The 22,899-nt window shown below is 44.9% G+C and overlaps 1 protein-coding gene across 1 annotated transcript in view; it reads left to right on the top strand.

Moving 5' to 3' along the window:
- The window catches only part of LOC146174616 (methylosome protein WDR77-like), a 33,410-nt gene extending 18,038 nt beyond the window's left edge, over positions 1 to 15,372 (top strand). Inside the window, exons 6-9 of the mRNA XM_084583785.1 lie at positions 887 to 941; positions 8,446 to 8,623; positions 12,318 to 12,395; positions 15,171 to 15,372. Coding sequence (XP_084439911.1) covers positions 887 to 941; positions 8,446 to 8,623; positions 12,318 to 12,395; positions 15,171 to 15,345 — 486 coding nt within the window. The 3' untranslated portion in view covers positions 15,346 to 15,372. The remainder of the gene's footprint in view (positions 1 to 886; positions 942 to 8,445; positions 8,624 to 12,317; positions 12,396 to 15,170) is intronic.
- The last annotated feature ends 7,527 nt before the right edge of the window (positions 15,373 to 22,899 follow it).

The following is a 22,899-nucleotide window of genomic DNA, read 5'->3' as shown; positions in this document are numbered from 1 at the left end:
GAGAGGTGCATGAGAGATCGTACGAAGTGTGCTTGGCATGCTTCTGGTCTTGTCTGCATGTTGCAGGCACCGTGGCCGCGAGGATCGCATGGTCAGTGTGGGGAAACCAAAACCATCAAACCAGTCGGCCAGTACCATCGCTAGATAGCACCTTCTCTCGATGGAAGCCTGATGCTAATAGCGGGGACTAATAACTAGGCCTGAACTGCGAATTTAGGCTGCAATTTTTTCGGACCCGCAATAATATGAGGCAGAAATCCGACATTGTAAAATCGGGCAAAAAACCTCGTATTATATGCGAGGTAAATTTTTATGGTAAATTGGTGGCATCAAGACCAAGAAAGAGACTCTGTGATCACTGGTCTGAAGAGAATAGTGGTTGAGCCTAGCCTCACTGACCTGCAATGAAAAAAATCTTTGTCGACACTACAGCCTGCTTGCAAAATCAGCTGATGTGATAATGCCTCTGCATCTCCTTTGGCCTGTTCTAGCTTACACGAGCTTTATTTTAAATGAAAGTAGCTCTTTTGTCATTATCGTACTGTTACCTTCACCGCCGTGGTGGGTGAGGGCACTTGATTGCTGTGCTCAAGGATGCGGGATCGAATCTTTTCGATAGAGATGAAAGGCTAGGCACCCAAGCGCTCTGTGATGTCAGTGCGCATTAAAGAATCGCAGGTGGTCGAAGTTTCCAGAGCCCTTCACTACGTCTCTCATAGCACGAGTCACTTTGAGGCATTAAACCTTATAAACCCAACCAAACCATCGTGGTTACCTGTCGACATAGTCCATCTTCAAGGCGCACTAGATGCCTCTTCAAAAGCATTCCAGGGTGATACAGATGCATGTATCTGATGCACCTGTTCTTTCGGCATTCATTTTCCAGGATGGCAAGATCCAGTCGTGGGACATGAGGCTAGAAAAGCCGGCCACTGTTCTGGGTGAGTTCCTTTTCACATGGTTTCCCAGCCTCCCGAATTTGCTGTGAAGGATACTCCGCCTTTCCTAGCAGCTGTTGAAGCACAACAGATGTGGTGCAAGAAGAGGCTTTTATGACAGCAGCGTTGCTGGTAGCTTTTATGCTTGCTTATCATAGTTTCTATTGCTTAACTCTGAGAGGTGATCAGACTTTTCTTTCCTGCTTGTTTTTTCTTTTCGGAATGGTGCACAATACTTTGGCATCACTGTGTGAAATTAGCCTTGGACTTTGTAAATGTCTCGCAGTTTGATTTCTTCAGTGAAGTTACTTAGGGCCAAATTTCATGACGCTCCTTGGCTTAAGCTGTTTCCTTACCTTCCATGAAGAGCCCTCCATGCTTCTTCAACTCAATGTGGCGTTTAAGGGAGGTGTTCAAACCATCCTTAGCGGCTCTTTGGCTAAGGAGGCCCTCAGAGCGACGAGGAGCCACTTATATTCATCTGGTGTCGAGAAAATGCACTTAATGTTTGAGGTATATAATGGTACAAATTTTGAAAAAAAAAAAAAAAGCAAGTACACATTTATAACGTGCCTATTTCAAGGTGCGCTCCTATGTGTTCTCGTTTTTTATGTGACACGTTTTCTTTTAAAGCTGTACATGATTTGACAGAGAAACAACGTTGTCCTGGCAACATGGAACTGTTTACAATGGATGGGCTCTGCAGAAGCAGCACCGAATGTCCAGTCTGCATGCTTTTTCACTCGCAGTGGGTGTCGCCCGAGCTGCCAGGGACGCCCTACTGCGCAAGCGTAAAACGAGTTGTGCAGGGAAGCGTGCATTCCAGTGAAGGAGCGATGAAAGGGAGTATTAAGGTAGCACAATGCCTACCTAAGGGAAAGAACATTCAAAGGGAGGCCTCATTAAGCACACCTCAGTAAAGCATTTAAAGTTTGAGTGAAGGAAGGTGAGCGCTCTTAAGGCATCCTCACTCAGGTAAGGAGTGTTTCAGAATTTAGCCCTTAGTTATTTGCAATTGCAGAGTTGGAAAGCTTGTGGAGGAATGTTTTTGCCAGGCACATGCAAATAGAATTTCAGCTCAAAGTGAATGTGAAACGACTAAGTATTTTGTTCAGATGGTTTCTAAGCAAAACTAATAGCTTGGGACTGGAAATATATAGTAATAGAAAAATGAGGCATTATTGGGGCAGTAGTTCCTAGCCATGGATGCGTCGAGGACCCCTTGAGATCGAAGGGGGACTTTGAGGGGATCTTATGTGGCAATCTTGCGACAATTCAATGTGACATTCGAAGCAGAAAATGAAACAAATTGAAGTACATTATTTCAAACTTGCACAAGGTAATGTTGGAACAGCAGCAACTGAAGTGCGCTAAGCATCATAAGCCATTACCATGCGGTTTTTTACGTGCCGTTGGTGTTAAATGTAAAAGTCGCAGGCATATTGTCTGGCCATGGTTCACAGTCCAAACTTGCGCTGCATCAAGTCACGCATTCGACTGAGGTGATCTACAAGTGTGGCTGAAGTCTCAAATGTGTCACATCTGATGCCACAATTGCTCCCATCTGATTTGTGCAGTGTATGGTCACGTAACAGCAGTGAGATCTTATTCCTCAAAGGCCCACGAAGGATATTACATGAGAGGTGGGCTTACAAAACAATATTAATGTGGATACAGATGACCTGATACAGGGCATCGTTGAGGAGCTCAGCACTGTCGCGACCGATCAGAAAGCATCACCGCTGGAACGAATTTCAACGTCTCGTGTTATGCTGTGTGTTGACATCATGTAACTTGTGCGCATGGAACCATGCCAAACACTTGCTGTGTACCAGGATGCCGTTCTGGCTACAAAGGTGCGACCGAGAAGGTCTCGTTGTTTCACCTCCCTGCTAACAAGGAGCTGTCGGAGCAATGGAAGCGTGCAATACCACGGGAAGACACTGGTGACTTCATTTTCGATTCTAATGATGCGCATGTTTGTAAAAAGCACTATCAAGCCGCGGACATCATTCATGTCGAGGAATTCACTGTGAGTGGCAACACGGTATCGCTGCAACGGGAGAGGCCGGCGCTCCGGCCTGACGCTATCCCAAGGATTTTCGAAGGCCTTCTAAGCTATTTGAATATTGTCTAAAGCATGTAGGTGGTTCCCGGTAGCTCAAAAACGACAGAGACCGTGGGGTTTCTGAATTTAGTGGCAGTAGAGGGAGGTCAGCTGGCTCAGCTTACATTTTACGCGACGTAAACAGCGATATCTGTTTGTACACAGCTAGTAAACAGCCGTAGAGCCAAGGTGCAGCCATGGCTATCGGTGCATTCCTGGGCAAACATCGCGCACACTCTCAGAGTGCAGAATCTTGTGCTATTATCCTTAGACATTCGTTTCTCGAATTCTTGACTATAACTGCATAACAAACGGACGAAAAAAGCTTCAAGCAGAGATCAAAATCAACGCCACAGGAGCTGTAGCAGATGTGCGCCGTGGCTGTGGGCGGGCTCAAGAGAAAGCGGCGGCGGCTACTGGTCAGCGAGGACAGCGGAGAACCGTGACGACGTGCAGGCCGACGCGCGCCCGACAGCTCCGATCTCGATGACGCGGTAGCACCGGTGGCACTGTAGCCTGACATCGGCACACCGCTGACGATTGCCATAGAGCGACAAGGGCAAATAAAGCACAGAAAATGTTTCCTGACGATCTGCCAACCGGTATCGGGTGACGAAGATCTGTGACTGCACCTTAGCGTAGCGAGCACGCGCTACGTGTTTAACACGGACATTCATGGCAGGTTCCATGCTGTGCAGTTAGTTTCACGCCTGGCGTCTGCTCCGGTGAGGCATGCGCGTATATCATTAGCGTTGTCCTCATCTCTCGTGCAATTGCCTAATGGAGAGCACATCCTTACGTCACCTAATACGACAATCACGAGAGAATTTGAACTTTAGGGCCAGATAAAACTGAAAATATGACGGTCGCCTGCAGCTCCAGCAGCAGATGCATGCCCTTCAATGCCCAGCTGCGCCTCTAGCGGCCAGCGCTGACCCTATATTAAACTTTGGCTGGAGTTTCGTGACCAGAAAGAAAGTATTGAGGGACTCTGCTTATACTTTTGAGGTCAGTAGTTTAGTGTAAACGTGCAAAATGGTAGTGGATGACCATGGGAGAGCTGTGCCACTGTGCTATGATCGTGAGCGCATGAAAATGGCGGTCCTCTTTGTAGCGAAGAAAATGTGCCCACCTCAAAATGCTTCACGATGCCCTCTCTCTTATTCCAGTGCCTAAAATAACTGCTGTTTTATCTGTCCTCAAATTTAAACAGTCCAAGGATGTTAAAGGCAAACTATTGCCTTCTTCCCAGTTGGTTTCCAGTGACACCGCAGCTAGGAGAGTCAACGTGCATAGAGCACTCACCTTGCTTGGGGTGGCAGTGCTGTATTCTTATCTCTTTCCGTCATCCTTGTCGTTCAGGCCTTCCGTGCCTTTCTGCACAGTGGGTGCAGCGTAGCTCCTGCCGCAACATGTTTGCTTTGGCATCTGGGTCTGTTGCATCGCGTGCACTCGTCAGCAAAGTGCTGAATCGTGCAGCCGTTGAAGGCCGAGCTCATAAACGTGGACATCGTGCCGTGTGCGCAGTGGGTGCCGATGTCAAGAAGAGTGGTGCGATCACGTGGTGCAGAAGTCACAGTAGTGCCGGAACGAACATAGCACCACGGGCTGCTTTTTCCAACAGCTTATTTTCTTTAGTTCTCACATTTCGAAATGCTTGCAAAATATTCATTTTCAGAATCGCTTTTGAAGTCCTTCAGAGAAGATATATTCCAGTCCCTGGTCTGGACCATGTATCACATCTTTCATTTGGAATAGGAATAGTATTTATTCCAAAGTGCACATCAATACATATTTTCATCAGACACACGCTAAAAACTAAGAAAGAAGCTTGAAAATGTGTGTAGCCTTTACAAAAAAAGGTGAATACAAGCAGCGATCGTAGATCATGCATGAGCTTGCAATTGAAATTGCCAAATAAGACATGAAAAGTAACAAAATGCAATTAACTAACTTAAGAAATTATAGTTACAAAATACAACTTAAAGTCATTTCGTGGGAGATTACTATATACGCTAAGTCGGTCAGGTTCACAACTGTTGAAAATGTTGCTTGTATCGAAAATGAAATTCAGTGTTTGCCATAAATTGTCCTGGTTTGTGGAAGTGACCATTTATCAGTGGACCGGGTTGCAATGTATTTTTCCTTTGGCCTTAACTTTGCGATATTGAGCAGAAGGTTACCTGTTAGTGAAGAAGAAAATTTTCAGTAATGTTATATACGATACTCATAGAAAACATTGCCTCGAATTACTTCGTGTTGTATAAACAGATCAGCAGTATGAGCAGTGAAACTCACACCTGCGACAAGGTGGATAGCTTTCTTCTGTAAAAACAGTAGTCTCTGATGCTTGGTCCTTGGCATGTTGCCCAATCTAAGTGACAGTTGTTGATACGAGATTAGCATGATTGATTATTACCTTTAGAAAGATGATAGGGTAGAAGATAGATTTGCAGGTAGGAAGTGATTGTTAAGCGAAGGTTGCTATGTGGAGCAGTTGGAACATATTTCTTTGCATGATGTATTTCTTTGTAGCAGCATCATTCATTGTCAGTAGCTCAACATATGCACCTTGCCTTTGCTGCGTAGGAGACGATCAGTACTTGCTGCCAATTTGGACGTGGATTCCCGTAGCGAGCTAGCACATGCTCTCGAAGACACTGAGTCAGAGAGAAGCAGTAGCACTGATTAATCTCGTTTAAAACCGCAGCTCAAATAGCAGTACTTCTATCTCATAAACTCGAAGCCATCCAATTACTGCTCTGCTCGGGTAGACTGAAAGTGGTAAACCGCTACCTTGCTTTATTGAAAAAAAAAAACATATACTGAAAACTATTACCATGTCTGCCTGCACTGAGCTGTGTGAACACAAATGAAAAAAATCTCGTATGATGTTGGTATCAACTCCATCTCAAGCAGCAGTGAGGGCAGTGTCGATCTTGTTACAGGTTCAAAAGCAGATGACAAGTGCACGTGAAGCACAGGCAAGTGCAAGGAATGATGGCTACTTCTTTCATCGGCTCGCAAGCGCTACCTAGTGGTACTTGCTTCATACAGAACGCAAATGCTCTAAACGTAGGGGCGGGAGCACTTGATCTGTGATGGATTCAGGCACTCTGTCAGGGATCGTTCAGACTGCTCCAGTTCTGCTATTGTAATTCATCTTTATTGCTTCAGCAGTCAAACGTTGGCTGCACAATCACCGGTAGTTTCGAGATTGTTTGAGGCACGCGAAAACTGAAACATAATTGGTGCTTTGCTGGTTCATTTTACTCAAACTCCTATACTGGAATCATGCCGTGGCTGTATAAGAATGTTTGCATGCCTGATACAGTCTCAAACCTGCTTCAGCCTAAACATCATTCAGTTCATGTAACCGACACAAGAAGTGTGTTAAAGAAGATTCAGTCATCGCCTTCACAATCACAATAGCTTCACACGCATTTTCGGTCATACTAAAGCATTTAACTTGTCTGCCTTCCCACGTGCCATAAGCCTCTGGAATAACCTTCCTGATGACGTTACTAATATCAGTGATACTGCAGCATTCAGAGAAATAATAACTGGCATAATTGATTAATATTTGGTCTAAGCGCTTTTAGAAACACTAACTTTTTGACATCGTATAAAATCCACATTATTGCCCCTTTGTTAGCTTCAACTGATACTTGTGTTTTGTCCTATGTAGCCTTATCTTAAACTTTATATATAACTGTTTCTTTCCGTTTAATGTCTTGTGTTTAATACTTTTGGGTAACCATTGTGTAACATTTTCTTTTATTTGTTGTATTTGCTCTTACATTTTGTTACTTCATTTATATGTCCCACTCACACAATACTCTTATCAAGGAGCCTGTGAGTTATTTGGATAAATAAATAAATAAATTGTTCACCAGGTTCAGGTGAACTTGTACCTGCCGACCGTCCCCGTTTACCCTGGAGACTCCCTGCTTTTGACTGAGCTCTGCGATTGTGTGAATGCTGCCTTAAATCTCCCAATAGGTGGACTCTGCTCGCGCAAGAATGGTTCTTGCAAAAAAAGCGCAGAGAAAACTGCAGCCACATTGTAACTGCCAGCATCACCATCAATGACCACACTAACACCATTAGCATCATCGGCTAAGCAGCCAATCGAGCCAAAGTCGAAATAGCTATGGCTGCATAAAAAGAAAATGGGGTGCACACCTTGTCGGTTTTCACCTTTGACCGGTGACGGACTGCAGCCAATGCCCCCCCCCCCCCCCCCCCCCCCACTTCCCCGTTGCCATGAATAAAAATCTCTTGGGTTTTTACCTCGCTATGTTGGCAGGTATGCAAATTCAATGTGGTTAACCCTTTGAGTGTCGAAGTTTTTTTTTTATCACGAGTGAGGCACCCCCAGTATTCCATTTTTTTTCGTAGCGTAGTGAAGGATCACAGCAGTTCATTTGTGGGGAACACAGACAAGTGCAAATGCACATCTTAGTGTCCCCCACGTGTTTCTTTTAAAGACTGGTTAAGTGGGAAGACACGCAAAAAGAGCACTGTTATCCATTCTGACTACCTTTTTACAATGTAGTAGAGCTTGAAATATGGGCCCGGGCGCAAACCTTTGTCACCCTCCACGAACAGTGCATAGGTTTTTTCTTTTCCCATCAGAACTCAAGCTTGGAAAAGCCAAAGCTCCACTCTGCAGTTGCGTGCAGTCATACTGCGGAGATGTCAGTGCACGTTAAAGAACCCCAGGTGGTCGAAATTTCCGGAGTCCTCCACTACGGCGTCTCTCATAGCCCGAGTTGCTTTGGGACGTTAAACCCCAAAACCAAACCAAACCAATCATACTGCGGAGCAGTTGCGCGCAAAGAGGAATCACTTTCAATGAGCCGCCCAAAGTAAAAAATTGCAGAGGTTTTAACGTGGCTTGACCTAGTATGGCGTGCAAAAGAACTAGTTTGGTGTAGTTTACCTTGGTGGATGGGAGATGTATTTGATGTCGTCCCTGTCTTCTCACCATCACCTTCGATAGACATGCTCGTGAGGAGGACTATGATGTGCATTGTTGCTCAATTTGCCAGGAGCGGGATTGATATAAACCCCGACTTCAGACACGCCATATGAAGGTGCCTGGTAGTGTCATCTCTTGCAAGGTGCCACGCTGAGCAGCATTTGAGTTATTGATATTGTGAGCCTTCTGTGGACCTTCTTTCATTTGTACATGCCATGATCTTCTTTCATTTGTACATACCATCATCATCGTCCCGCGGCGCCGGCTCCGGCGCGCGCCTGGGTTCGTGATCGGATTAAAGCGCTAGACAAGGCTTGGCTGTCCTTGCCGTCACGACCTCGCTGTCTCGACCTAGCCTTCTTTTACAATATTTTGAGTGTTGCTCATGCGTCCACCTGTGCCTCTTTCTCTGGCAGGCCGCTGCCCGCAGGGGCCGACCACCCTGGACTGGCAGCCCCTGAGTGCCAGCTGCTACGCGGTGGGGATGCAGTCGGGCGATGTGGCCATGCGTGATCTCCGTAAGCCAGACACCGACGTGTTTGAGCTGAGTGTCAGCCGAAAGCCCCTGCATCGCATACTCTTCAGCCCTGACACGTGAGCGCACACTCTCCATTGCTGCAGTGAATGTGAGGCCTTGTATTGGTCACACTCAGAACGACATTATGGAGTGGCAGCATAGAAGAAAGCACGTGGTGGGCATTCAACCAGGGCTCATTGCCTCATGTATCAGTGACATGCGCTTTTAGGCAACAACGTAGAGGTCCAATGTCACAGAGAATTCAGAAGTGTGAAAATTCGTGAATGTGTGACGCGGAAATTGTAATTGGTCACCAGGGTCGTGACATCACAGCCATATGACCAGGGCCTGTATTCCAAGTTTGCTTCTCTTTTTTTTTTTTTTTTTCTGGGGTGTTGTCTTTGCAGTTTTTGCCCTAATTTGGTTGGTGCAAACGGCCAAACTGGATGAAGTGAATGCGTACCACTACTTCCTGCTCTGGCATTTCTACCAATCAGGTGACTCAAGGGGAGGGCGAAACCAGTGCAAACTCTGAATGTGGACCCTGGCATGGGAATTTCAAACATGCTGCAACCCTCACTTACTATGTGACGTCACGCATGGAAAGAAGGCAGTTCAAACAGGACATGCAGTGTGAATTAACGGTCGATACACTTCTTTAATGACTTCGTATTATGAGGAATGGGATTTTGATTAAAGAAAAATTTCAAAAGTTCTAGGTTTTTTGTAGGATTTGAATGCATGGCGCTTCGTTTGCGAGTCAAGCATGCTACCAGTTAGGCCACGCAGGACATGCTTGAACGGCCTGGGAACAAGCGGGAGTTGATGTGTATGTCATATGGTCTTTCATGCAAAGTGCCATCTTGCAGGTTTATACTCATGTTAGATTAGAGCATAGGCTGATGTCACATCATACCCTTCATGATGGGGCTTGACCCATTGAGTGTTGGGGTTTTTTCGGCAGTGATGCGCCCTCAAGGAGGGAGTGATTTCAATGGCCCGGACAAAGTAAACACTGCAGCTTGCGAGCAAAAGATGAAAGAGATGGAAGAGCATAGTGACAACCTTGGCTCACCTCTGGTAGCAGTGGGCGATCCCAAGGAGGGATAGCATCATGCATTCTTTAAACTTGATGTGTGAGAATGATAAAAAAAAAGGCACTTCTGTAACTTACAAAAAATTGCAGAACCATCCGCATATCTGAACAAAAAATTGCAAACGGAGAAGCCTCCACTCTTTTTGCAAGTTAAGAGCGCCATGCTAGTGCTGAGCAACCATGCCCCGCTAAGGGAGAGTTCGACATGACTCCTTTGCCATCCACAACCTTCACCTTACAAGCCCAGCGGAAAGGTGAGAATGCAAGTTTTTAAAAGTACGCTACATGTGGGGTGCATCACCCTGAATACACTGGCTTTGCATTCCGATATGCATTTTGAATGCGAAGCGGGTTATGTACAGGCACATCAGTGACATTCCAAAGGTTCAGTGTCCCCTTAACTTCGTCGCTTTTTTTTTTCTCAGTTTTCTTTCTGAGTGAAGGACATCCACTCAGCAGCGCAGACTGATGGGCGAGTTGGTACAACATTCTAGGAAAAGGCAGCGTACCCATACAAATACGAGGAAGGAAGGGAGAAGACACAGCATGTTGTTGACGACCTTCCATACTTAAAGCGCGACAAGAGAGAGGTTACGGGACAAGAGAGGTTTTTCCCTTCCTCTCGTGTTTATGCTGGTGCACTGCCTTTTCCTAGAATCCACTCAGGGTTTTAAGTGTAACATTTCCATGCAAACTGTCTGTTCCCTTTTCTAGTGGAGTTCACCGGACCCTCACTATACCAAAGTAGGAGACTTCAGCATGGCATACTACAAATGAGACTTGTGGAATGATGACAGTAGGCATGGCACATCAAAGTCTTTTTAGAGAGCAAGTCAATTTCAAGTGTTTTTTAGGCAAAAAAAGGCAAGTTCAGCTGAGTCAAAGGCAAGGAGCAGCAGATTGTAAAAGCTCTCTAGTGACATTTAAAAGATGGACTAAAAAGAAGAAATGAAAAAGAAATGATGACAGGCGAAGCTGAGAATTACACCAGACAGGTTTTTGCTACAAACTTCGCATTAAGAAATACCTAGCATACGATTGCTTTACCATTCCAGAGTTATTTCATTTGCGCAGTCTTCTTTTGCAATCCCATGAAGCTAGTAGAGCGATCAGCACATCAGTTTGTTGAGACCAGAGATTTATAAACTTTTATCTCAAGGAACCCCAACAGCCACCAGTATGTGCCAAGGACCCCTCACTCCCCTTTTCGTCACAATCAGTCGATCAAGAGGTACTGCACCTTTCCCTTCCTGCGCAATTATAGGCTCATAGTGAAAATCTCGTGTCAGTGAGATTCCGCGAGTAACAGTGCGCCTTTCCTTTCCTGTAAGGCAATTATAGAATGGCACTTAACTTTGGTGCGTTCAAGGGAACGCTGGTTGTATTCGACAAGGGGCGCACAATGTACCGTGTGCAGCAGCAAAGTTCAGGCTTTCGCATTTTTTTACTGCGGATTCTGCAGTCTCTCGGGAATTTATTTTTCCCCTCGTTTAGTGCTTTTGTCAGCATATTTTTCCCTTCTTGAATTTGGCAATCAACTTTTTATTAAATACACACTTCTCAGACCTCTAAATCGAGAACAGCAAAGCAGGAAACTACAGCCTCATTCGCGGGCTTGCCCAGTCTCGGCCGGCTGGGCTGTTCGCATACTGTAATCACATGATGGCTCGCCTGTTTTTTATTGGCTACCTGCCGTTCTCTGCTCAGCAGCATGGCATGACCATATTTTTACACTTTGGCAGATACATTTTTTTTTTTTTTTTTTTTTTTTTTTTTCTGGCGCAAAGGGCTCATCGGTGGCATAATTTCGGCCGTGCTCCCTTCACACCTTTCTTCCAGCATCCTAAACATGCGTATCATGACGGAGCACTTCGCACACTGCCAAGGGCTCCGGGCCGACCACAGTACCATAGCCATTGGCACTACGAGCTAGGATAAGAAAATCTAACGCTCTAAATGGGATTCGACGAACTGAGCACTGTGCCAGGCCCACCTGCGCTGCCGGAATCGGGATCGGGGCGGTATCATCGTCAGGCGGCTTTCCACATAACGTGGTAGCTTACGAAGAGTACCTGTGAGGTAAAAGAGGCACAAATTAAGGAACACGATCGTGAATCCGCAAAGGAAGATGCGGACAGAGCCGTTAACACTTTTAGCATTGAAGGCACAGTTTATGCGACCTACCCAGTTGGTTCTCATTTTGTCTCTTCACGTGAACCATGGTACATTGCTCAGTGGTTATGTGGCAGCGCCAGTATCGAAACCTCAGGAATCGCAAATAAGTGAAGGGAATGGTGATGGTTGCCCGCTGCCATGCGGGTAACTACATAAAACCTGTGAAAAAAAGCGCCATAAATTCTCTCTTCAGCACTGTCTGTGGAAAGAAGTTCTACCGTGTGCTTGTTAGGGTAGGGTAACTGATTTACTACGAAAACCACTAATGCGTGACTTGCCAGCCGTGGTAATCCTGGACTGCACAGTTCTGTGAAGCATTGCAGTTGAAATAAAATTTTTTAAAATGCCTTGTGAGTTGCCCATGTGCGTGTTTTTCAAACAGGTTTGCAGCAGAGATAAAAACGCCATCTTAAACAGCCTGCACCAGGCCTGCTGTGTGGAGAAAAGTTTACAGTTGCTCACCCGTTGTTGTTTTTTTCCTTTCACCGCTCATTACCCAGGCCGAACTTGCTGGCGATGTGTGCGGACGATGCCATAGTGCGAGTGGCTGATGTGAGCAAGGCGGATGACCACATCATGTGAGGCTTTTTTCGTATTACTTTTTCCAATGCACCTTGGGGAGGTGGGTACGATTTTCTTTGGACTCCAATGTGATGGATGGAGTGCTTTTTTTTTTTTTTTTTTTACATCATGCTACAAACACACCAGCGGACTAGTATCGGACTTTTTCACGGCTCAGGAAACAAAGTTTGTGGGGTTTCTTTTCTATTCACTTAGTTTTGTTGTACTATATGCGAAAAGAAGGCCAGCGTACAAGGCTAGCAGAGAGTCGGGTGAATGAATGATGTTAGAAAGTGTGCAGAGGATGTGACCGCAGCTTGCAAAGGGACCGAGCTAATGGGTGGACGTCTTCTTTTTTTTTTTTTTCATTACTTCTACGTAGTATGCTGATGTCATTGTAAGTGTAGTGATTTGTTGCTGTTGCAATTGTCATTTTAAAGCTTGTACCTGTAGCCACAGTGGCTGATCCTGAAGGCCTTCAAGGCCATCCATTCTGTCATCAATACAGTCACACAAATCAAAGTGCAAAAAAATGACAAGAGACGAGGTGAGGACAGAACAAGCACTTTTTTGCATTTTGCTTTGTGTTACAATGAACCAACACGTCCAAACATTTTCTCCTCTGAAATCAATTCAGTAGTGTGCAGTCTGGTAGCTATAAACCACTGGTTCCAGGACCCTGGGAATGCCTTGGGGGAGTGGAGTCTTCTGCAGGGCAAGGGCCTTTATCAGTGGCCTTCAGTTCTTCCTGCCTTCTGCCTCTCGCGTTGGATCGGCTAATTCCCCCAGCTTGTCACTTCATCCGACTGCTGGCCAACGCCAACCTCACTTTTCTGTCTTGGTATCTACTCTGGCACTCTAGCTTCACTTACTATATCAAGTCAGTTTACAATATATTCGTTATTGTAGTCAGGAGATACACACGCCATATGAGCTGCCTGTCTGTTAGGTTATTATAAACAGAGCATAGCAGCAATAAAATGTGAAGTTTATTGAATACCTGGCAGTAGTAGGCATCGACTAAGAAAGTGTGGCACATAGTTTGTATAATCTTTGTAAGAGTATTTGTAATTTCTTTTTTCTTTTTTTTTTAAGTCAGTAGGGGATTTAATGTAATCTTGCAGTAGGGCACATACAGGTGCAGGGATGCAGTAAAGCACTGGAAGGAGGGTAAGAAAGTAACGTCATGCGGAGAAGGACAGTTCAGAAGATAGCGGTGGTGTTTGTGCAAGAGAAAACACTGTCAAATTTTTGCATTGTATGCATTAACCTAGATGTTACAGGTCATTTCGGTGTTACTGTTTAAAATGGACTATGAGCAGGCACCCACATACATTTAAATTTGGTTATTACAAAACTGACAAAAAAATAAAACTGGTCCGCAGATTTTTGTGACGTCACGGTTTTCATTACATGCAGTTTTCACATGAATTCCCTGTGTGTGGGCCATGAGGGAATGTTAACTAAATAAATAAAAGTCTCAAAAGAAGGAAACTGCAGATAGGAGGTCAAAAAAAGGAACACATGTTTGCTGTAAACCGCCATTACTGATGTCACAAACTTGGAGAAAGGCTTCATGATAGCACGAATTGCGCACATGAGGCAGCAGCCGTCACCAGCTCCGCAGCTGCTAGTACAACGAGGGGATGAGTGGGGGGGGGGGGGTGGAGCGAGCAAGGAGAGCACACATGGTCATGTCATGCCACCGCTAGGGCTTGCTAACGAAACAGACTTGCCACCTCGCGTCGCTGCCACTCTTTACTCTTGATGAGCGACAGCTGCTGGTGCAGGAACATTTCAAGCAGCCGCACGACGGCGATGGGCATGCACTGCTCGCCCTGTGTCTTTTCTTCTAATTTTTTTACTCCTCCTTTGAGCATAAACTGTTGTAGTACCATCTGCTGTGATATTCGTAAAGCAAGAGTACCGGAGACAGCTGTACTATTTGCCATGTAGATACGCCGATGGTGCTGCAGTGTCTCATGGTCTCTGCAAACATAGACACTTATTTCATGTTATTTTGTGTTTTCCTGGTTCTGCCGAATTTCTGGTAACTCAGCGTTAACAGATAGTCAGTGTAGGGAGTTCATTGTATGAAATAAACTACCACAACACCTTCGTTACAAGGGGCTTTCAAATACACATGCTTCAAGGGGTAGGTGTTAGGGAATCGACATACATTCATAACATCGAGTAATTCGTTAATGTATGGGGGTTTGTTGCATGCAGGTGTAACTGTATTGAATTCTGAGACGGCAGGCGGAGAGTGGCTTTAATGCATGCACAGTAACCAAAGATGGAGTCCAGAACATCCCAATGCCCTTTGCTGCCAGTGGTCTTATTTGCTAGCTTGGCAGTGAAGACAGTGCAAAAGATTTCACACTTTCACCTGGTGCAGGGTGCTTGACGAAGATTACCTAATTGTGTCTTACACCCGGCTGTTCTTAGAGTAGTGTTCCGAGTGATGGACAGGGCTGTAAAGTTGCCCGAAGAGTATACCCATAAACTTGTAGTGAAATTCAGTATGCGATACAAATGTCAACAAAGTTGTGATGAAGAGAATAGTAGGCTATTGGTTTTTTTTAATGGGTTCTTAATTTGTGTGCATCATTTTGGTTGATACTTTGGTCCATCCACTAAATTGACCTGCTCAGTGACATTAATCAGAGTGAAGTGTAGTGGACCTTGTTTGGCCGGCACTTTAGAGTGCAGTTTGCGGAGGGGCAACATTTTGTGACTGCTAGCGGGCGCAACACCTGACTCCCCCCCCCTTCCCCTTCTTTCCCCCGCAGCTACAGCAGTGAGGAGCACACTGACTTTGTGCGGGGGCTGTGCTGGAGGAGTGAAGAGCCCTCAAGCGTGCTCCTTTCATCAGCGTGGGACGGCCGTGTTCTACAGCATGCGGTCAGCCCGTCATCAGATGTGCACCACGGAGACACGCCGCGAGAAGAGGGGGCTTGCAAATAAAATTGCGCTGGTCGCTTAAGTTAACAAGGCTGCTCATTTTCTATCCCCAGAAGCAGTTGAGATCATAGCACACACGAGCTGTACCCCCCCTCCCCTTAAAGTAGGGGAAATTCAACTCCAGCAGCAAGGTGTGGTTGTATACCTTTCAAATGCAGCCAACACCATACCGGAAACAATTTTTTGTATGGTATGGTTGTAACATCCCTAAGAGTCTTGAGCCATGAGGAGACCGTAGTGGAGTATGGAATTATTTTTTGACAACCTTGGGCCTTTTTTTCATGTGGACTGACATCGCACAGTGCATAGGCAATGTGGTTCTCACTCATGAAACCTGAAAGATTTCTATGCCCTTCCTGGAGTCAAGCACATGTGGCCGGGATTGATTCTATGTTCTCAGGCTAGCATGTAGATTGCTATACTACTGAGCCACTGTTGCATATCACTTTGCATTTGTTAAATTACCTCCATATAGGAAGTGCTTGCTGCATATCAGATTCCCTGGAAATATTCTTTCCCCATTTCATACTTCGTTCCCGATCAGGAGGAAACTGATGAACTCACATCCCGACACCTTTCTTATTGCAACTTACGTGTATAAAATGACACAAAGCAGTTTGACAAGCTGCAGGCTGACTATTCCTTAAAACTCCCATGCAGGAGCTCATTAGGCATCGCTGTTTTTGTTGACGATATGCACGAGGTATGCGGCAGCTGTGCAGGTAACATCAAGCCTTCTATTTACACGTTTAAGGGGAGACGCGGGTCTTAAAACGGTCGAAAATGGTCAAAAAGTCGATTTTGGGAAAAACTCATTTTCGGAAGGTTTATCCTTTCGAGCATCTACAGTAAAATTATTAACGCTGAATTCGGTCGGGAAATGCGATAAAATCGGCTTTCAAAACACCACGGCAGCGACGAAATGGCCCCGAAAAGAGAGACTTTGTTCGAACTTCCCGCGCGCGCCGCCGGCGTTGCAGCCGGCCGATCGCCGCCATCTTGGGCTTGTTTGAAGCTGGTTTCTTTGTGCGCAATTTGAGCTATCTCAAAATGGCGTCGCTCAAGCCGAGCGGCGGTTCGGGCCGGTTTCCCGAAGGCTGTTCTCGGGTCGCTGATTGGCTCGCACGCGGCGCGCTTCGCGCGCGCGCCGTTCTGCGCCTCCCATTGGCTGGTGTGACCGTCTACGTCATTTTTTTTTTCTTTCTCTTGCGTTCGCCGCTGTGGCTGTCGCTTCGTGCGCGTCTGTTTTTGCGCTCGTGTTTCTCTACACGCCGTGTTTCCGCCTTGTGCCGGGAGTTTCTCTTTGCGATCGAGATGCCGGGAGACAGTCGATTGAAACCGAGCACGCAACGAGCTTTTGGAAGCCGGAAGAAACGTCCGTGGAACAAAAAACAGCAGGCAGCGGCCACCAGTGCGTCGCCGGGGCCTGCAGTGCCGGACTCGTTGGATCCGCCGGGTACATCAAGCACGCTGCCCGATGACGACACCGCGGGACCAAGTTGCAGCACGAATCGTATCTCGGATCGTGGTACATTTCGTGTTGATGCTGTGTACTATTCGTCGACCGAGCAGGCGCAGCGTGTTGAGCGATCGGCGCAAGCAAAGTCCGTTCTGTCGGAAAAGTCGGCAACCCAGCGCAAGTTTGACCTTCTTGGCGTCAGTGCGGATTACCAGACAACTAATGCCGGTACCCAGTTCGTGATTGTGGACTTGAAGGTTTTGAACAATTTTTTTCGCGCAAGCGAAGTGCGGAACCTGCGGCGCAGGAAGTCTGCGTTTGAGCAAGGCAACAGATAAGGAGTACGGCCTTGCTGTAAAGCTTCTGCTTGTCTGCGAAAACTGCGATTTCGAACAGAAGCAGTTCTCTTCCCCAAGAATAAGCGAAGCAGTTCTCTTCCCCAATTGTTTGCCTGGTGGAGCTCTCGTCTCCTTGGCTCCGGTCCTCACTTTCACCTCAGAAAAAAATAAAATAAAAAAATAAAAAAGTCAACCCCGAACTTCTCGAAAGTAACCTCTATAATTTCATCACACTTACACATTCGACATTTTTTTTTAAATGTTTCCTTGGATGGAATAAGACACTTTTTGTTTTGTTTTGTAGGGAAACTGATAGGGAACATCTGAGTAACATCCGTTGTCGAAGATTCTTCCCAATATTTTCTGCACTCAGTGTCAAAACTTCAAACGAGTTTTTCTCAGCTTCATGTTTTTTGGTGACATGACTAGCCTTACGGAACTTTTCATTGGGTTTTTGTGGTGCAATTTTAATAAATCTTATACCGTTGAATTCAGAAAGGTTTGAACTGTGGAGCTATGCTATTTTTATATTGCTAAGTTGAACATATCAAATTTATTGAACAATAATGTCAGCTAATTATATTTTCGAATTGTGGGGCATCTACATAATTGAATATTTTTATACTGTGATGTACATCAATGATAATATAAATAGCATAGCTCCACATGGCAGGTCTTTGGCTACAACTACATTTTAATCGGAACGAAAAAATATTGAGGGAAACTGTCCTAACGACCCGTAAGAAATTACCAAATTAGGCTTTGGTTATTTCCCAATAACATTAGAACTAATTGAGATAGAGTAAAACTAATTACATTTTTGAAAACAGGAGGAAGAAATACATGTACACACCCAATTTTGTTATTATATCTCTAAAAATAAAAATTTTCATTTTAAGACCAGTGTCTCCCCTTAAATACAGCAATAAATCTAGCACTTGTACAAATGCACTGGTGCACATGCTGTGTTCCAAACTGCAGGGACGTGCACGAATAGATGGTTTATGCGGTATAACGTCCCAAAGTGCCTTATCAAGATGGTGTAGTGGAGCTCTGCAGAAAATTTCGACCGTCTGGCATTTTTTAGCGTGCACCGACATCGAACAGCACCTCTATCAAAATGTGGCCACCGTTGCTGGGAATGAACCCACGTCTCCGGGCTCGGATGGATCAACTGCAGGGTCCCCTTTGTAATAGGGTGTTGGCAGATGGCACCATGCCGAGTTCTTGCTCATGGGGCTGAAACCTGGAGGCTAGCGAAAAGGGTTCTATCCAAGAAGAGGACAACACAGAGAGGAATGGAGCGGAAAATGGTAGGTGTAAGGTTAAAAGATAGGAAGCGTGCGGAGTGGGTCAGAGATATAACTCAATGACATTCTAGTGGAAATCAAGGAATGGGCATGGGCAGGACATTTAATGTGAAGAGACTATAGCCGATGGTCGCTAAGGGTAACAAGCTGGATTTCAAGGGAAGGAAAATGTAGCAGGGAGCGACAGGAAGTTAAGTGGGCAGGTGAGGTTAAGAAGTTTCCAGGGATCAACTGGATGCAGCTAGCACGGGACCGGGTTAGTTGGAGTAGGGCCTCTCGCCCTGCAGTGAATATAGTCCAGTTGATGGTGATGACCATGCTGAGCAGGTTTAGTGCAGCACCAGTGCTACCTTTATTCGGAGCAAAACCCAGTACTATACGTCCGAAGCTTCCAGGCTCGTGCAGCAGCGACATTTCAAACCAAGGTCAAGGAAAGCAGATCAGGCTTGCTAGTGTCAGACTACTGAGCCATCTCAGTAGCCGGCTACTTCACTTGCTAAACTGCCAGTCTTTCATGCTGTCCTTCAAATGTCACCATCTTCACTTCCTCTGACAAAGTTGCACTAAATATCAGAATGGGTGGTATTGATTTTCTACACGTGGTTCGTATTTTAACACCTGGCCTCCAGGCAGCACATGGAGAAGACGGCACTTACGTCTTGCATGGGTTTGTAGTACTGGTTTTCCTGGACAAAGTGGTATTGGCACAGCCAACTTCCAAACAGGTTGTGCCTGCTTTATTGGGTTGGCATGGAGGCTAACCCGGACACATCGAGATTGAGTAGCACAAAGTATCGTCGTGCTCATTGGCAAGACAATAGCAAGAGTAGCTAGGCAGACCAAAGCAATGCTGATCCAGGGCAAATGGTGCTGCTGCACAATATTTTACGCTCAGCTATGCTAAACTATCTTGTTTCTTTTTATAGTTCACTAACGAAACTGTCAAAATTTATGGTATTAATCCATCAATTCTCTTTTTTGACGTGCAAGTTTTATGCACAATTACGTTTCACCAATTTTTGATCCTCGCTTTAGAAAATGCTATTCCCGGGCCTATGCCCGAGACATTTTGTGTGCTTGCTTCCGGATATGCACGCGCACCTGAGAAACAGTGTTTTAAAGCATTTGCTTTTATTGGCTCGTACCTCCATTTTGCCGCATTGCCATCGCCATCCGCTGCGCACTTGCCTCGCTTGGCAGGTGGCCAAATTAGGATGTCCTTGTGGTTTCAGAGGTTATTGCATGAGCAGAAGAATACACAGGTGGAAGGTGGCTGCCATGGAAAGGACCCAGAGGCTGTCTACCATGGAACGAGGTTATAGTTAGAGCAGATGTACTCACAACCAGAGGTTAGTTGCCACAAGAAAAAACTGAAGGTATAGCTGCCATGAAAAGAGGTTATGGCAAGAGCAGAGGACATGTTAACCGGCATGTTGGTGATGTAGAGGTTAACTGTCACTGCCGTAAGTGACCTTTGAAAGATGTCCACTTTGCGGTATCACTACTGTTTCGGGAAAGCCTAGCCTTGACTCTGGCTGCCTGTCTTTGCGAGAGAGGAAAAAAAGGAAAGACTACAACATGTCTGTGAAAAAAAAATCTGTGCTGTCACACCACGCTCAAACGTTTACACTACGCACTTGTAGCAATCCTGTAATCTCATTAATGTGAATGTGCAAAGGAGTCCATAGCGCTTTGCAAAGCTCATATGACTCCTAACTGCTTCCATGTTGAATGATTTTCACTAGCACCATAGCAAATGATGGCATCAAATAAAGCATCCGCTTCTTCAAGCAGAAATATTCCTTTTATGATCAGTTGTGTCAGTACTGGTCCGTTTGCAATCAGCTCAAGTACTTGTCATGGTATCATATTGAAAGGTAAATACAAGCTCATGCTCAGCAAGGTTGTCGTGAGCCTCTGAATAAGTCCCATAATCATTGAAGTCACTGCATGGCTAACTTTGAATGAACTTGAGTTTCCTTTCGAAAGTGCTTTTCATCAATAAGAAGTATCCGATGGCATTACATCGACCTAGGCTGTCATTTTTTCTTGAATGCTACAAAACTCATGTCAAAGCCACACTTTGTCATGCTCAGGTATCTGCACACTGTCATAACATAACGGAGCTTTTCATTGTCCTGTAGAGAGGAATATGCATGTGGGCTGTGTATATGCAGCAGCAAATGCTTCAAAAGCCACTCCTCTGTGTAGAGCTGGTTCTTCTTGTTAACTAGCTTGGCCGTCGCCATGCGAGTGTTGTTTCATGGTGCATAAGCAACTAGGGCTATTGTGCACCAACCGCAAGATAGAATTCTTTTAACAATCCTATAAAATATATTTGAAACCCCATAGTTAGTCAAGAAGCTTGGATTATTATTAGAAGTCCCTTGAAGGCCGAATTAACGACAGCTACTGTATTCGGCAGTGATGTGGCAGCTCCATCTGGTTTCCTGCAAGCCCATACTCTACAGAAAACCGGCATATAGAATTTTGTATAAAATTCGTACTCGATTTTTTAATTAGTTATAAACCATGTGCAATTCTAGTTCACTTATGTTTAAATCCCATGCAAAATTCCGAAATAAGCAAGACTAAGAATATTTGCTAGTATTTTTATTTCTTTTTTTTTTGCGGATCAGATATTTGATATTATTAATGGAGTTTTTTCTCCATATTAATACAGTAAACCCTTATTACAAAAGACACTCAAGGGACCCGAAAAGGATCTCTTGTAAGTAAGCTCTCTTGTAACCAAAACTTATAAAACAACTATGTTATCAGTTTACTGCACATCAGCATATAAATGCATTCATACGCAATAACAGGAAATTGTTCAGGAAAGTTTAAAGAAGGTATTCATACTATATGTAGTATGTATTTTTGTGAGTGTATTCCTTCCCAAATTCTGGAGGTAAAGCACTTCATTTTGCAAGCCTTCCGGTTGCTCTAATGCCTTAGAAGCACCCTTACATGCTAGTCACCCTCTATGGCACATGTGCCATTTACCAATTGTGCAAGAATTGCACAGTCTTTAAGCTCTTTGGGAGCACACAAGATCCACATCTGCAGATACGAATTCCTCAAAAGATTCTGGTACCTCAGCAGTCTCTTGGATGCTCGCCCAAGCTTCATCTTCAAGGAAGCTTTCCACAGTATCCATATATGGGCCCTCTTATATGTCACCACATTTAAAGCCTGCTTGTCTGAAACGGTTTTACACAGCTTCATTTCTCAGGCCATTCCAGACACCTGAAATCACCAGAACAGCGAACTTCGCATCAATTACTATTGTACAGTCTTGCTGCCTGTCGAGCAACAGGCGTTCTACCAACCTTGTTTTGTACAGCAACTTGACAGAGTGCATAATGCTTGTGTCTGTTGGTTGAAGGTAGGTTGTAGAGTTTGGAGGGAGAAATAACTTTGGTGGCTTTGAACACGATAACTTTGGTGCTTGTGGTGCTGCAAGAAGCATTGTTCACAAAGAGAAAGACATCAGGATTGAGAGCTTTCATCTTGTGATCAAATTTCAACAGCGAGGAGTTAAAAATGCTGGATGTCATTCGTGCATTTTGATTTGCTTCGTAGGTGACAGTAATGCAATGCCAGTGGCTGAAACAGTGGGCTTGTTTTGACTTTCCAATCATGGGGAAGCACTCCTTCTCAGTTCCTGACATATACAACAAAAAGGATGCTGATATGGAGCAGAATTTGGCTAAGGGAATCTGAAGTGCATCATGTATGAGTTGGTATGCTTCAGCTGCACTGCATGAGCACACCTGGGTTGTGTCTCTTCTAAATAGTGAAGAATTTACTCCAGGGACCTGAAAAAATTGTCCTTAGTAACTGAGTTTCTCTTGTATGCAGTGTTGTTAACATGGAAGACATAGGAAAACCAATCAAACCATTTTCAAATGTCTCTTATAACCTAGTGTCTCTTGTAACGAGGTTTAACTGTATTAAAAAATATAAATACTTAGAACTGTGTGTAAGCAGTGCGTGTCCAATGTGAAGGCGACATAAAATTACTTCAATAATTGTTTGTGGAGTGTGCTCGACTTCCATTCTGCTACGATGGGCTTCACTAGGTGCAACTTATTTCAGTATTTTATTCAGATGGCCATTTATTTCCCAACTTAGAGTGCATGACTTGATTTCATCTATATAGGGAATGTTAGCTCTTTATTTCCATAAGTCAAGCTTGTGCAGCACATACATCAGCCTTTTCATGACCACTGATTCAGACGTGTCTTGGCACCCAGCAGTTTTAATGCAGGGATGCATTTAAGGCTACATGTTCAACTCCCATTGTCCGACATTGTTCTGTCCATTAAGGCTACAGGACATTCATAGGTGTCCTAGTGATGCTAAGTCAAAAATTCTAGTGTCGTATTACTTCAGGTATTGTATTTTTGAATTACTATCTACAACGAAAGAGCAAAGTACAAGATTG

The sequence above is a fragment of the Amblyomma maculatum genome, chromosome 11 (assembly GCF_055883805.1).
Source record: "Amblyomma maculatum isolate TAMU_Amacu chromosome 11, ASM5588380v1, whole genome shotgun sequence".
In the NCBI taxonomy this organism is placed as follows: domain Eukaryota; kingdom Metazoa; phylum Arthropoda; class Arachnida; order Ixodida; family Ixodidae; genus Amblyomma; species Amblyomma maculatum.
Note: the sequence above shows the minus strand (reverse complement) of the source record. Positions and strands in the feature narration are given on the sequence as shown.